We start from the raw sequence: 16180 nt of genomic DNA, 5'->3' as shown, positions 1-16180 counted from the left end.
GTTGTCATGGAAACGCGCCCTCCTTGACATTATACATTTTTATCCAAGTTAATTGGTTAATTGTTGGCTAAATTGCGATTTACAGTGGTTAGTTATGTCTCACCCTCCAGGCAGAATCGTTAAAGGCTCAACTCTGGAGTTAGAACAGGTTTATATCTCTAAGTAGAAAGTAGAGCAAGTTTTTTTTTTTTTTTTTTTTTTTTTTTTTTTTTTTAAAGAGAACCTTTACCTTACCTGCCAGCACCTAACCGTAACGCTAGATGGCACGGTTGTGCTGTGTTGTGCTACACTTGTTATCCCTGTTGTCCATGGATGGAGCTAGGTTAGCTTAGCTAATTTAAACTCTCCTGAATGTGTCAGTGTGTCGGTCTTGGTTTGTGTCATGCTGTAGGATACGGACTGAACTGCTGCGTGTAAAACAGTGGAAACTGTCGGCTTATTCCACGAAACCGTTCGCACAGCTAGCCATTTGTTTGGAAAGTTATTCTTTTGGAAATAAAACCTGTTACAAAAGATGAAGTATGTGTAACGTAAACCTGGGATATAGCTGCGTGCCACACCGAGGAAGCTTTCGTGTCCACCGGTTTATCCAGAAGTTGGTCTCCCAGGTAAGGGCAGCCGTTCAAACAGTTGTTTTGTTATATTTTTCTTATAATGCTTTAGGTCTCACAGGAGTGGTTAATTTTTCTTATTATACGTTTGTTTCACACGAAGATTCGGTTACCTTTGTAGGTCTGTGCAACTCTGCTCTGTTTGACTTATGTGTTGGTACAAGTGAAGATGGTTCCCATTGTGCTGCTCGACATTGTTAGTGTGTGTAAATCTCTCACACATAAGAGCATTAAGTTTAAGTCAGCCTGTCTGGACTATGACAACAGGTGTTTACCGAGCGTTACAGATTTCTTACATTAGTGACACCGGGACGCGTTTTTAGTCCCTAAAAACAGAATAACAGCTCATGTGACCGCCAAACGTACTGGATTTAGCATTCACATATTTATTTTTTGGCCTGAAGCGTTTTTCCTTTCAAATTAAAAACACAAATGTAATTACAGTTTTCTATGAAAAGTCCAGCCATAGTAATCATGAATGTCACAAACCTATTGACATGATACGTCCGTTACTCCACAGCTTGTAGTCCTAATTAACCCGAATTAATTCGGCCTAGGACTTTAAAATGCATGCACTTAAATTTAGATCCTTGCCCAAATAAAGGTTAATTTAGTGATAGAGTTGTAAAGCTCAATAGCGACCCCATGTTCCATAATTTTCTCACAGCTTTTGTGTCAGGTTGTGTATAATATAAAGGGACTGCAAGGTTTATTTAACACTTACTCACTTTTCTCTTGTCTTCTAAACACACTTGTTAGTAACACAAATTAAAGCCCACATCATATAAAGGGCAACAGGCTATAAATAAGCGGTTTCATGTTTTCTAGTGTTTTGTTAGTGAGACGCAGTTGGTCAGAATTTGAGAAATTTGTTTTGATCTAATTGATATGAACAGCTCTCTGTAAAATCCCAAATGTAGCTTAATTACAACATGTTTGTGTTTCAATAGACTATCTATTACGAAATCTGAATTTTTACATTTTGTTTGTTTGTTTTTTTGTTTTTTGAAAAAGAAATGAGGCACACCATTCATTGTGAAGATTTATTATTTCATACATCAAATTGTTTTATAACGAAACAACCTTTTAACCTTTTAACCAACATTTTCTGTTGTAGTTTTGCTAATAATAACAAACACAACTTGCCTTGAGTGGGCATTACATATAAACAAATGCAGGAGAAAAACACACATTCCAAAATAAGGTCAGCTGTAAAAGCAGCATCAAAAGCATTAAGAGGATTAATGGGATAAAAGACAATATTTACCATTTAACAACTTATCAAATAATCTAAAATGAGTCTCTAAATGATTTTTGGCCTCTTCACCCACTGGCAATACTCACTTAGCTTTATTCATGAGTGTAGATTGTCAGTCATCTCCTCAGCTCACACTCAGGTTCAGGAGGGCTTAAAAGATCAGTGGTATTGCATGAGGCCAGACCATGCTGAACTGTGAAAGTGATCAATAAAATCATGATGATTTCTAAAATGTACTGTCAATAGAGGTAATATTATCTTGTTCCTTAGTACAAGTGAAGATCTAGCTGTAGCTTTTTGCTCTCTCAAGGCTGTTTTGACATTAGATCTCAGAGGGAGTTACAGCAGGGTGTCATCAGCATAGCACTGAAATGGAATATGCTGCGACATTAGCTACTATAGAGCAAGCACTTATTATCACATGTTGACTGGACTTGGGTTAATGCTGTCATTTTTCTTTTTAATTTCCTTATTTTCATAACAGTACCATGGATCCTGAAGGATATATAACTGATTTACACTACACAGAAGCAGAGAGCCTTTGGCATGTGATGCAGAAATCAGGAGATCTGGACCAGAGGAGCAGAGATATTGAGGGCTGGAAGCTGGTGGATGTCTTTCTTTCAGGAGGTGCGCCATGGGGATTTACTCTCAGAGGTGGACTAGAGCATCGAGAGCCACTGCTCATAACCAAGGTAAGTAATCTGAGATCTAAGTAATCTAAGTAATCTGAGAAACTCAGATAGCTGAAAATTGAGATGTTGAATGCAAGTTAGCTGGTTGGAGAGTCTGATTTTAACTGCAAGATGGAAATACTTTTATTCAGCCTAAGCAGGCAAAATCTTTAATTTTTTTACTTTGTCAGTTCCAATCAAAATGTCAGTGTCAGCAATGTAGATAAAAACTTCATGCAATAAAACATGATTGTCAGTGTTTCAGTAGTTTTATGAAGTTAATCACCAATAACAGTAAGAATGAGTCTCAGGTATTTGTACATGTCCGTGTACAGCAGACAGAGGCTACTGTCAGAACTCTGAAATTAAGTCCCTCATTAAGTGAACATCCTCAACATCAAAGTTAAAATACATTAGTATTTAAAACAGATTCATGGGACCTTTTATCATGATGGCTCAGGTGATGATGGCTGGCAAAGTTAAACATTACTCTCTGTGTTTGTGTTTGCACAAACTATCGCTTTTGGCAGTGGTGACTGAGACCAGCTAAGATTATAATTTTACTAGTTGCTGTCATCTATCTAAACACAAGGTGCTGACTCCTCTGACACATCACTGCTTACTGTATGTGGCAAACATGTTGCTGTCTATTGTTACTGTGTGTATTTTTACAGGATTTCATTCTTACAATTAAATGAAAGATAGAAGTGTAAGAGGATTAACAGAGACAAACACCAGATTTTGATACAGTATTTCAAATATACAGTACACTGCTTTACAAATGCTAGCAGGATTGCTCTTGTGGTCCCCAGAGGATGAATTCTACTAACTTTGATGATTCTGTTATTTTCCCTCTAGTGCCACTGGCAGGTTGACATTTTTGGCTTTTAGTGAAATATCTTGACATCTGATGGATGGATTGACATACATTTAATGCCAATAACCATTGTGCCTAGAAGATGAATCCTAATGATTTTATTGATGCTAATTAGTAAATGCTAGCATGCTAACATGCTGTCTCAGCTAATGCAGCCAGCCAGTTAGTCAGCCATAGCATCATCTTCCAGTAGCTAATACTAGCTCTAAGCCCCAGTGTGAGAAGAGCGGTAGACTAGAGGCACATTCATGTATTGATTGACAGCTGTGTGCTACCACCCCTGGCTTTCCCCTCTGACTGGATAGAGGGGCGAGGCTCGCTCAAAAATCTTTAAAAGGGTGATATCTCTGCACTCCAGACTGTTCTGATTGTTGTTTCAAAGCAGTCGCTCAACTTTGAAATCCATACTTGCTTTTGGACATGATGCTACACAGTGGAGAGAGTATGAGAGTATGAATGTCTTCTTTTAAGTGTGATCTGTGCAGTCTTGTGTCAGTCAAAGCATGTTACCAATATGTGGTCATTTTGCACATTTTCACTGAATGTGTAGTAAAATCAGAGTGCTTAAAATTCACCATTTTATATCGGTTTTCTCTAACATTCCACAGAGCATGCGCTATAGCCTGTAATTCTTGTATGCCATGACTTGTAAGTAGGGGATATGAGCCACAATATGCATACAGTGGCCATGAGAGGGAGACTAGCTAATCACGCTGCTGCTCAATCAACTCTGAAATCACACTGAAACCTCTCTTCTTCTCTGTTGACTGTGTAATGATTTACTACAAAAGACCTTGCTAGTTAATTTGCCATGGTAAAATACCAGCACCTGTTAGTCAGGAGCTGTGTCCCTGCTTAATTTTCATTCGTCATTTCTGTATTGACCCAAAAGGGGTCCAAAGTCCAACTTTGATGGCCGAAACTCAGGATCTCAGGCACGATACAGGCTTAGAGGGATACAGTCAAAACCACCTTCACCCCATTACCGTAGGTTTTACAAGCATGTGATTCAAATGACTATAATTCTGGCCATTTTAAGTCTTTAAGCTGTAAGATTAAATGGCAAGGTCACATTGCTGAATTGTTTGGGCTGAAGCATTGCCCAGCTAGACTGTGGTTCTCTGGTCTGATATCGACAGCATTTTATTGTTAATTTTGTCTCACTGAACGCCACATCCTAATTCCAAGGACCAACAAAAGTGGATCTGGTTGCATCTGATGGTGAGATATTAATTCATTCTCCTTGAAAAGTCTTTTAAACTTTTCCACCTGTTGCTGGCTTGCACTTAAAGAATTTTTAAAGTAATCTCCTAAAGTAAATTGGTCATGGACTAGACTTAACACATGTTTGTTAAGCTGTCTTCAAATGCCTCAGAGTTTAGTTTGCTGTCACTTAGGCTACAGTGTATGTTATTAGATCCCACCTGGACCTTTGCTTTCTCATATTTTTGTGCTGGGTTGAATTTTAGTTCAGAGGGTAGCATGTGGTGCCAGGAACAGGGGAGGAATGTTGGAGCTTTGTTTGATTTTGTAAATGTAGTGAATTATCTGTGACAGCCTGAAGCCCGTAGGAATGGCATGATGGGATAAATTCACTCAGGATTAGTGATTTGTGCTCTTTTGGAAAAGCTCTCAGATTATAGCCATTGATTTACAAGGTGTGTTGTTAAATTCTTTGTGTTAACTAGATAAAGATACAAAACCTACTATTTCCCTTAGAGTATTACAGACCACTCTCTGCTTTATACTGAAAAAAAATGCTTTAAGCCTCTTATTCCTAATATTTGTCTGTCCAGTGACATAAATATAGGGATATACAGTGGACATCATATGCATCTAAGACTGTATGCACTATGCCCTTTGTTCTTTATTTGCCCAGTTTTTTGGATGGTGATTGCAGTTTAACATATTAGAGGCTACTCTTGCACTCTTATGTTCACTGTGACCTGTTTTTGTGAACGCTGTTTAAAGTACAACCATTTTGTATGAAACAGTTATACACTATTGTATTTACTCTGTTCTTCTGGGAAACAATGAGGGAAAATACTTTTTATGTTACAGCTAACTGTATGTCAGCCATAGTCTACTCATGAACTTGTTGAACTACACATCTCTTAAGTGATCTGTAAAGTCAAGGTGACTTCGAATGGGTGTGGCCACCCACCCCCACCGACCTTCAGTGTGAGCAGTGATCACATTGGTCTTGGCAGGATGGCTGTATTTCACATTAAAAAAAACCTGAGGAACACACACTTTTGAGGAAGGCCAAACTTAATAACTTTGCTGTTTTTTTCTCTCTTCTCTGCATTCTCTCAGATTGCTAAAATGAAAGATAGTAAAAAAAAAATGGGCTCAGAGTTTGATGAGTGTATTGGTTAAAAAACTATCCTGGATCTAATTAAAATTCTTAACATTCCACTCATAGCTCAGGTTATGCTCAAGGTCTTCATGGACTTAAAGTCCTTAGTCTCATTAAACTTAAATAATCCTTTTTTACAAAACACAGCTGGGCATGCACCTCATACATATGTTTCCTTTGCCAGGATCAACTTTTATATGGAGGAAAATATTGTTTGCTCTTAAGGAGCCAGTACCAAATACACTGCAAAAAATGGCTCTGTTCTTACATGCTGTGATAAATCACCTGCAGGTAAACAGGTTTTACCAATTATTGAATCCTTTGTGTGACAACACTGTGGGCTCAGTTTGTCCCAGTATTGCTCAACCTCTGAAGCAAAGATGATTCATACAGAATAGGATTATAGCTTTTGGGAGGAGACAGACTTCAAGATACAGAGAGTTTTCTATTTGTGGAAGTTAAGATTTTAGAGGTAGGAGTATGGAATGCTGAAAGGATTATTAAAGGATATTTGGGTGTTTGGGTATGAGGTACAAAACATAGTTATTGTGAAGGTTTTTTTAGTGTTACCTAAATGTTAGGGCTACTGTTTTTTTTCTGAATAAGCTCTAAAACCCCACTTTGTACTACCTCCCTACATCAGACAAAGTCAGTGGCCAGCTGGTGATCATAGGTAAAAATTAAGCCCAAAAAAACAAACAAACAGATATTTATCTGAGGAGTTGATGAGTTTCATCAGGTTTGCAAAACTTTGACAGCTGAGTCATACAATGTTAATGTCTTTCTTGACGGTTAACATGCTCACCCCCATAGCATATTCTTCTGTTACGAAGCCCTCTGTCTGTGGGTTAAGTTTGCAAAAAGTAGAACAATTGAATCCTCCCTTGTTTAACTCCATAGGTCCCACTAACAGAGTCATGTCAGTAACTGTATAGCAGGTGTGCAGGTTAGTGTGGATAATGTTATAATCAAATGTGATTTGTAGGAATAACATTTGTCTACATTTACAGAGAGAGATGCTATAAAACTAAAACCTAAAAAAACTACAAGGTGCAAAGGCCAGTTTTGGGTACATCTGTTTATGTGGTTGTTGTTGGCTTGTCAAACTGTAATGAACATTCTCAATGATTTGTGCAGGCAACCCCTAAAACCGTACATGGGGTCTGAGTTCAGTGCCCTGTCAGCATGCTGCACAGGACATCTGTCAGCAGAAAAGACACATTCCTTATCCTCATTGCTACCACATCCTTCCCTTCATGTCCCACAGAGAGACATGAGGCTATTTTTGAGGATACTCCGACATCCAGGATGGCTGCAGTTTGACTGATTATAGCCTGGAGGAAGGTGGTAAACAAAAGACATGGTATGGCTCATACTGATTGGGCTGCCATGGTGAAAAATGTTTGGAGAAGCAGTATGAATCTCCTCCCCTTGATGTTGGGTGAACAATGCCTTTATTTGCCCTTCTTTTATACCACTACTTAACACTGTTTTGTTGTTTTTATTTACATTCTTCAAACATTTTATCATTGTGGAACTGTGTTTCCTGTTTGGTTGTGCTGAATAAAAGCCATAGGTTGTTTTACAGATATCCTGGCAAGTTGTTGATCTTCAATCCATAATTCAGCACTGGCTTCTTTCATTATCATGAACAAACACACTGTAGTTTATTTTGTGTCAGTCCTGCAAAACTGCCCTGCTCATGTAAATACTCCCTGAAATGCTCCAGTTAAAAATAGTCTTCAGTAAAGAAACTATTCACTTCAGTCTGACTGAGGTTTTCTGACAACTACAGTGCCCAGCTTTTAAAGGAGATCATGGATTTCTGTAAAAAAGAACTATATATTTTTAACTTATTTGTAAAGATTTATATCTCTAGTAGGAACCTATAGGCCTAAGAGCCACAGACAGGTTAGGGAAGTCAGACAGCATTGAGAAACTGACTAAAGTGGTGACAGTGTGAAAGATATAGATACAGATAAAGGATATAGGTTTATTTTTTTAAAGTTTGCTCCCTGGTCTGTGACACCTCTGAGACTTTACATAACCACTGTTACGCTTGTGAAAAATAACCACTTAGCCTAAATGTGATCAAAATTATTTAGGGAAGAATGGTTTCATATAGTAAGAATGGTTTTGCAGTTTCTGTAAATGTGGGGTGTTTTATGTCCATTTTCAACACCGTAACTTACAGTAAATGTATCAGCCAGTGATTCAGCGAGTCTACAAAATACACTACCATATCAGGACCATCTCAGGAACCTAGCCAGCCACCATAAAAATCAGTCTTAGCCCTGTTTAAAATTGGAATTAGAGAAGAATGAAAAGAAGCTATATTAGAGCTATTTGGGCTCTGGTTTTCTTTGCTGAGGTAAAAGGCCATATAAGACGTAATGGTCTGTAAATGTACACATACCTCTGTAGTTGAGTCATACAGCCCCCTCTCACAGGTTGAGTGGAGAACTGATAATCGGCTGCAGAGCTTTGCTTTTCTGTGTTAATGTGCCAACCGTCAAGCAAGCTCTCGCTGTTTTTCTTTCCACACCGATCTGTGCTTTCTTCTCTGACATCTGACTTTCTGTGTCAGTGTGAGGACATCCCTGACCTCAACACTTAGTATATCTGACACACGTGCCCTCTCTGTAGCTCTGATTGTTTTAGTTTATATCCAGTGGGTCTTCTCCAGAGAGACAGTACATATCACTAACATTTGCTGACTTTAGTGCACTGCAGTCAGTTCACTGTACTTCCCTTTGGCAGATGTGTTATTCCAGGTGTATGCCTTCAGACAAATACAATACCGATTGTTTTTACATCATGCCACCAGCTTGGACAGCAGCTTTTGAAGTATTTTTATAGCCTTTGATCCTTGTCTTTAGAAACTAGCCTGCCTGCTGTTAACTCTGGTAACAGTGTGTTTCTTCTGTCACTGTTACCCTATAAAATCTATTAAAAAGTCAGCAAGAGACTGGTGGCTTTATGGTGCATTTCCCTCACATATCATTTAAGCATTTTTTCATGGTAGTTATATGCTGCACTTGGCTTTGAACTTGACTTCCATAAAATTTAATTGTGATAAAATAATTGCTAGATGTAGTATCTATTTATTAATATGTTTCACAGTATTCAGTTGTCACAATTTAGAATTTTTACAGCTAAAAATGCTTAAATAATGTACTGAAGGTTTTCAAGAAGCTTATACCACTGAGCATTACATTATTGAATGACAAGTTTTTGGACTTCATGGATTTCAGCATTGAGGATTTATAATAGACACTGAAAAAATATGTTCAAATCCTTTTCCTTGTCTCTTCAATAAACTATAGAACGTTAATACATTTTGGATTTTTATTCAAGTGCATGGAGAAAGAAAACAAGAATCTCACTCCTAATCTCTGATTTAGAAAGTTAGCTAGTGTAATTTTTTCAAGCAAAAATGCCAATCAGCGTCTGTTTTCATCTTCTCAAAAACAAGCAATTTTAAGTTGTCTCCTTGGGCTGTAGCAATTTTGTGATGATTTTCCAAATTTTTATCCAATTTAATTTTCCAAAATTTTATCAGAACACCATGTCAATCAACTGGGAAAATAATAGGTTTTTTTTGTTGTTGTTGTTTTTTTTTTAAAGCCATCAGTTGCAGCCTTAGTTGTGGTGCACAACACAAGAGTTACCATATAAGGACATATTAAAACAATCTGCACCACAATAGGCCTTAAAAGCTACAGCAAATATCAGAGTTTCCCTTATCACAAATTTTAGTCCTGAGAGGCAGTACGTAGCACCAAGGTTAGGTCTTATGAGGTTACTTAATCTCCTTTACAATACTGAGGGCCTTGGACATAAGACTACATACTACTACCACTAACAGCTATAAAATGAAAACTTGGTGTTGATATAGAACTGGAATTTGTCTGAACCAGGGCTATCTCCTAAACGTCAAAGAGCAGAATCATCAGTCAAGAAGAACCCGAATTTTGTGAGTCGAGTCACTGCACTTTTTTTTTAGCTGCCTCGCAGTACACAGAGCAATTGCAATGCAGAAGCAACAGTGTGACAGGATGTAAACTTACCAAACCAAACTACAAACCAAGTTATGTCTTGAAATAAGCATAAAACTAACTGTGAAGAAAACAGAGAGTGGTGATGACAGACAGCATGTGGCAGGCCAGCACAACTCATTTCTGTTGGCTGCTCCAGTTCTGGGGGGAGTCTGGGGAGTCTGGAGGCCAGGTCAACAGCTTTGGCTGTTTGTCATGTTCCTCAAGACATTTCTGAGCAGTTTTTGTGGTGTGGTGGGAACATCATCCCCTGACACTGGGGAGTGGGATTGTCATTGGAGGGGTGTGTGTTGGTTTGTGACAATATTTAGGTGGGTGTTACGTGACAAAGTAACATACAAATGAATGTCAGGACCAAAGGTTCCTCAGCAGAACACCGTGTTATTAACAAGATGATTGATGTTATTCACTTCATCCACCAGTGGTCAGTTGCCAAGATGTCCTGTATCATTTTGGGGAGGCCTTATGGTTAAGGTACATGCCTCATAACCACAATGTCCATAGAGGATTCCTGGTGTTGCATGTCAAGTGTCAAATAAAGGCACATGCCAAAAAAAGAGAAAGTATCTCTCTAAAACAGTGTGTTAAATTCTCTTCTTCTCCAACTGCTGTGTTTATGTTCCAGGTTGAGGAGGGCAGCAAGGCAGCAGCTGTGTGTCTCCAGGTGGGAGACGAGCTTGTCAACATCAACGAGATTCCCCTGAGTGGCTACAGACAGGAGGCGATCTGCCTGGTGAAAGGCTCCCACAAGACCCTCAGTCTGGTGGTGAAAAGGTAAGTAACTAATCCCTGTCCCCTTCCATGCCCTCTCCTCCTGCATCTGTTGCAAGTGCACCACCCCCTCAGCCTAACAGCTCACCATAGCAACATTTCCAACAAACCAAGGTGACGGAGGAGTGGAAGCAGGAGATGCCAGCTTTTTGCAGCTGCTTGTCTGTTTAGTGTGTGTGTGTAGACTAGCCTACGCTTTCTGGGATTTCTGAGTTGTCACTATGGAGTTCTTGCTAGCTGGATGGTCCTGTTTTGCCAGGTTGTACTCTGTTGCAGTCAACGGGAGTTCATGGTTTATGACAGTTTCGTCATGACGATCAAGTTAAAAGAAGGAAGAGAAGTTGTGGATGACATCATCCTCTTTGTTAGATCCCACCCAGGGAGGTGTAGGAAGGACAGACAAGGGGAAGTTATGATGCAAATGAAGCTATGTGGCACTGAGATTTTTGTAGCAGTTCAGCACGTCTGTTGGTCTCACGCCATCTGTGATAAGGCACTTCTAGTTTGCATTGTTTTCTCTGCTAGCTCCACTTGTGCCACACGTCTCACACTTGCTTATTCACTAAAGAACATTCTGTTGCTGGAAAACCCACAATAAATGATTACATTCACCCATTTGTCAAATATCAGTCCTTGTGACTTATTGACTGTGTTGTATTGTTTAGTATTCATATCTTGTTTAACTGATGAATCATTTGTCAACTGAGCCCTAGAGGCCCTCTTACAAATGGCCTTGTTTTGTGTGAAACACTAGTCTCATTGTCTCTCTTAGCCGTCTGCATTTCTTTCTGTATTGTATCATATCATAATGTAATCCCTGAACAAATCCTACTGTACAAGGAAGTCCACTCACCGTTTATCCCTCCACAAGGATGTGGCTGTGAGTCTCACTCATTGTGTTTAATTCTCAATAGACATGTCTATTATAGGATCTGAAAACAAGGATACATTACTGTCCGTAACAATCTGTGTTCTATGTTATTTTAATGTCAATCAAATCTGATCTAACTACACCCATACAGTTCTGATTAAGCTGATTAGCATTTTTTAGCATTAAATGTAACATCTTTTCAAGTGAAACCTGATATATGGACTGGGTTTTAGTTACAATACAAGAGAAATTTAAATATATTCCTTCAAGTCTCATTATTCACACTGTGTTTTAGACAAACTTTAGGTCCCACGGGACTCTGTGTCTTTTGCTTGTCTAAACTGAAGAATTTACTTTGTTCTGACACTCTCAAATAGCATCTCCAGTTAGTTATTTTCCAAGGCCACAATAACAAGTCTGTGTCTGATTTAGAATACAGCAAAACAATAATGGTTCATTACAGAACCTCAAAGCTTCAACTCCAGTCCCATTTCTTCTTCTTTTCATCCAGCTGCAGTCTGCATGTTGCTTTCTGGTGTTGGGGTTTGGCAGTGTATTACAGTATAACATTCCACACCACTGTGCCCATGTGGAGCCCTGATGTTTGTCTACAGCTTAACCTGTGCCTGAGCATGCAGGTGCCAACTGTACAACACCTCTCTTTTTATCTCAGGGATAATGTTGGATAGTTGGACGGGGATCAGGAAGCTGTCAGAACCTGCTCCTGTCTACAGGTGTGGTTTCTTTACAGACAGCAGAAAGGAGGAGCTTGATTTAGCAAGTCATGTATTTTGCATGCAGTGACTAATGTGAGATTGTTGGTGTAATGTCACTTGGGAGAGGGGAAGAGGAGAGGCTTGTCGCACACGTCACTGAGAGAACAGATAGGTGTGGTCACCTGTGGGAAAGCATCTTGTCGTCTTTGCAAGCCTCGACAAAACTATTGTACATTCTGTGCTTCAGCTTCAGTATGTCAGATGAGGAAATCTCTAAAGTTTTGCACATTAAAAACAAAACTGGCTCAAGTTAAATTGTACCCTTGTGCAAAACTTGCCAGCTCTAATTACTATACAGAGTCAAATGCTATAATTGTCCCACATTGACACATTGTATTTGTGTGAATTACAGCCTGCTGTTGTTATGCTTTGCTAACTGGAAAACCAAAAGTTATCATTTGGCTGAACGCTGCAAATTCTTAGTTGAATTCAAGTTAGTAATATGTCACTAAGCCGTATATGGACTGCACTTGTCTTCAAAGCAGCTGTATCAACTGAAAGCAAGGAAACACAACAAACACTACAACACGTCAACCAACACTTATTTTTGACAAATGCAGCTAGAATTCACAGAAACCCGTATCATTTGAAGCAGTGAAAACTGTCCCATGTTTCCTTGGAAGTTTGTGTATGGCAGCAGTGATCACCAGAGTTCAACATTATTTTGCCTACGTCTGTAGGTTAGGACACTTGGGATTTTATTCTCCATCAGGACCCTCGCAGTCTGGACTGCCTTCCTATCCTCTCCCTTGATACGTTTGTAGTACATGCAACTAAATGTGAAGTGAATCATTAAACTTTACAGCACAGAGCTTAAAGTTTGTTGTGGCATTTGGTTTCCCCCTTCTGGCACTGTCACAGAAGTACCACAGTCACTAATATATTATTTAGCATTGGAAGAGGCATTGTCTACTGTAGTGGAGGGGTAAAACTTTTGTCAGTTGTTTAGGTATCAAAAGTGCTGCTTGAAATACCATGATACACGTGTGTGGCAATAGATGAGTGAGGCCCATACAGAGGTTTGGTGCGCAATCCAATTATACCTGGAAAAGCTTATTGGCCTAACTTACAGTGTAAGCATTCAGTAGGGGCTGCAGTGCAGTGGCTTACATTTACCAGTCCTTGTTTTTCTTATTAAGCCTATGTAGTATGATTGGAACGCTGTGCACTGAATTCTTGTCGTAAGTAGATTTCTTAAAATTGTTTCGGTCTCAGCTGAGGAAATCATAGTTTAGAGATTCCAGTGTTTCCATGTCTTAACTGCACCCCTCTGTTTTGTTTTTGGTTTGTTCCATTGCCAAGGTGAGTTGACAGCACGTCACTAGAGAAAAAAACAGTCCAGTCAAAGAAGAAATACACTTAGTGTTTCTCCTGCAGTGTGGCGTGAGGAAATGTTAGTTCTTGTTGACTATTTCACAAGGCATGTTTGTGAATCTGGAAAACATTCTGGGGTGAATGTGAGTGCTTTTAGGATTGTTTGATTCACATAAGAGTGATATTTATACCATACTCACCAGTTTAGTGCCAATTTCAATGTAGCATCTTCACCATCTTTTACAGCCTTTGTCTCTCATATTCAGTGGCAAATTGCTCCTTAATGTCTTCTCTTGTCTAAAATGAGAAATATTTTGTCATCACATAGCAGCTATTAGGAATGTTTATGGGGAAAATCACCCTCAGGGAACAACAGTCAGAGTGTGTCATGGCTGACATTACATAAACATTTAATAACTGTAATAACTGCTCAAGCCTCACCACAGTTTTGACAGTTTTTGGCTATGTTTGCTCACACTATTATATGATATCTGACACTTTGTTTGTGGTTAGTCATTATAGTCCACAGTTTGTTGTTGTTGTTTGACTTGTGTTCTGGTGTCTTTCACACTTCAGCTGTGATTCTGGTAACAGGTAACAATGAGACCAACTGCTACATACTTTCATTGACAGGTTGTTTGTGAATGTATACCTGTACTTTTTTATAGCAACTGCTCCTGATCTGTGATAACAGACTGTATTTAAAATGCAGGACACAGAGGACTTTGTTATACTGATGTTGTTGAGACCCTCAATCTCAGACAAAAGGTTTCCAGGTGTTTCTGGGTTGCGGGTCAGTGTAGGCAGCCAGTGATTTGACAGCTGGTATGCCACTCAGCCCAGGAATGTGCTGGTCATTACATGCTGCGCACGGTTCACCTCTCTCACCCGAAACATGACTGGTTTGATTGTAGGGTCTGCTGAAGAAGGCCTTTGTCAGACCCTCAGGGGCCAAATGGAATCCACCAGCTCACCTCTAAGAACAGGTTGGATCTTTTCAGCCTCAGCATTTTTCTACTGTACATGATGCTACACTTTATTTTGTGTTTTTTTTTTTAATGGAGATAATATAGTATTTTTTATGAGTTGGATCCTAGTCATCTATATTCAGACACACAGTACATTATCTGCTTTAAATGAAGGGTGTATATTATAATAGACAGTATGTACAGACTATAAAACAGTTCAGGAGGTGGTCTGTGACATATTTAATCAGATGTTGTACAACAGTAAATGTGTCCAACTTTATTTTTTTGAGATCTGAAATTGTATGCATTTATTTACATAAATATAATATGAAATACTTTTGTTAAAATTAAGGAGAAAGCAATACACTAATTGCACCTCACAATGAAAGCCTTGTTTGGACTGTATGCCTGATTGCCTCCTTCACAATAGATCACTGTGAATTTTATTGCCTTCCTATCAGCTTTAGGTTGCAGCCATTCTTTGCTAATCTTCTTGCCTGTCACCAGACCTCTTGTTTGTGTGCCAGGCACGTTTTAATAAGAAAAAGCATTTGTTTGTCACTCTCCCTTGAGTCTTTTCTCCTGTTTATGCTGTTTATCATGGTCATTACCCAAAGGCAGCAGTTTTGACAGCTGTGGCTATCTTTACAGTGTGCCTCTCCTCCTCAAAGGACATCAACAGTTAAACTAGCAAAAATAAAAAAAATAAGTAAAAATAGAAATATTTACATATTTAGTTTTCCATAACAAAGGTATTCTGTATGTTGGTATTGTAAATCACCCTGCAGATCAAAGTTCACACTGGACAACTTTCGTTCAAACTGCACAACACTTGGCACGCTTCACTTGTTTTCTACACAGAAGCAGATGCCATGTGATTAGTAATGAAATGAAATGTGATTAGTAATATGTTAATGGAATGAGACAGTTGCAAAAGTCTGTTTTAATTACAGAATACTAATGCAATTACCGTAATGTTGATGAATATGCATTGTCATTTACTTATATATAAAGATATATATATTTAAATCTCACTATACTTTAGCATACAGTATGAGACTACTCATGAACATAATTGTTTTAAAAATCTAAAAATAAAAGAGGAAAATCCAGTAAAATGGCGGCACAATAAGAATCAAGTGATACACTTTATGTATAATAAATGTAATACTAATTCTTAATTTAAACTAGACAGAACCCACTATGTCAAAATCTTTTCAATCCAAACTCTAAATGCAATCTTGATATCATAAATTAGTAACAGGTGTTAAAATAGAAAAATATGCTCATATGACAATCTGAACCTAATGAGCATGAGGTTTAATTATTTAAGTATTAATTAGGTTTAAGTATTTATGTATATTCTGTCTGTTTTACGTTTATACATTCCTTGAACAAACAAACAAGCCCGACTAAACACAACCTGATTATTAGTTTTGAATGCTAAGTTGTATTTGCCATGTGTTGCTGATATCCATGCTTGGGCAGTTACAATGCTCATTACCCAAAGCTTTCAGGAAACTGGGTGCCCTTGCACCCTAGAGATCAACATGTTGCCATAGTAATGGTAGAAATGCATGTCTGCCTCACAACAGGGGAGATGGGAAAAGAAGAGTCCGGCATTTCATCCCATCATTAGCATA

General features: G+C 38.6%; 1 protein-coding gene across 2 annotated transcripts in view; it reads left to right on the top strand.

The window, feature by feature from the left end:
• The first annotated feature begins 265 nt into the window (after positions 1–265).
• shroom2a (shroom family member 2a) overlaps positions 266–16180 on the top strand; it is a 31098-nt gene continuing 15183 nt past the window's right edge. Inside the window, exons 1-3 of one of the 2 annotated variants that reach the window (XM_018669900.2) lie at positions 266–608; positions 2354–2564; positions 10463–10611. In XM_018669900.2, the coding sequence (XP_018525416.1) occupies positions 2358–2564; positions 10463–10611 (356 nt within the window). In that variant the 5' untranslated portion in view covers positions 266–608; positions 2354–2357. Of the gene's footprint in view, positions 609–2353; positions 2565–4282; positions 4642–10462; positions 10612–16180 lie in introns of those variants that run through there. The other variant, XM_018669903.2, reaches the window with a different exon arrangement.

Source organism: Lates calcarifer, linkage group LG17 (assembly GCF_001640805.2).
Source record: "Lates calcarifer isolate ASB-BC8 linkage group LG17, TLL_Latcal_v3, whole genome shotgun sequence".
Lineage (NCBI taxonomy): Eukaryota > Metazoa > Chordata > Actinopteri > Centropomidae > Lates > Lates calcarifer.
This window is presented reverse-complemented; position numbering and strand designations above follow the sequence as displayed.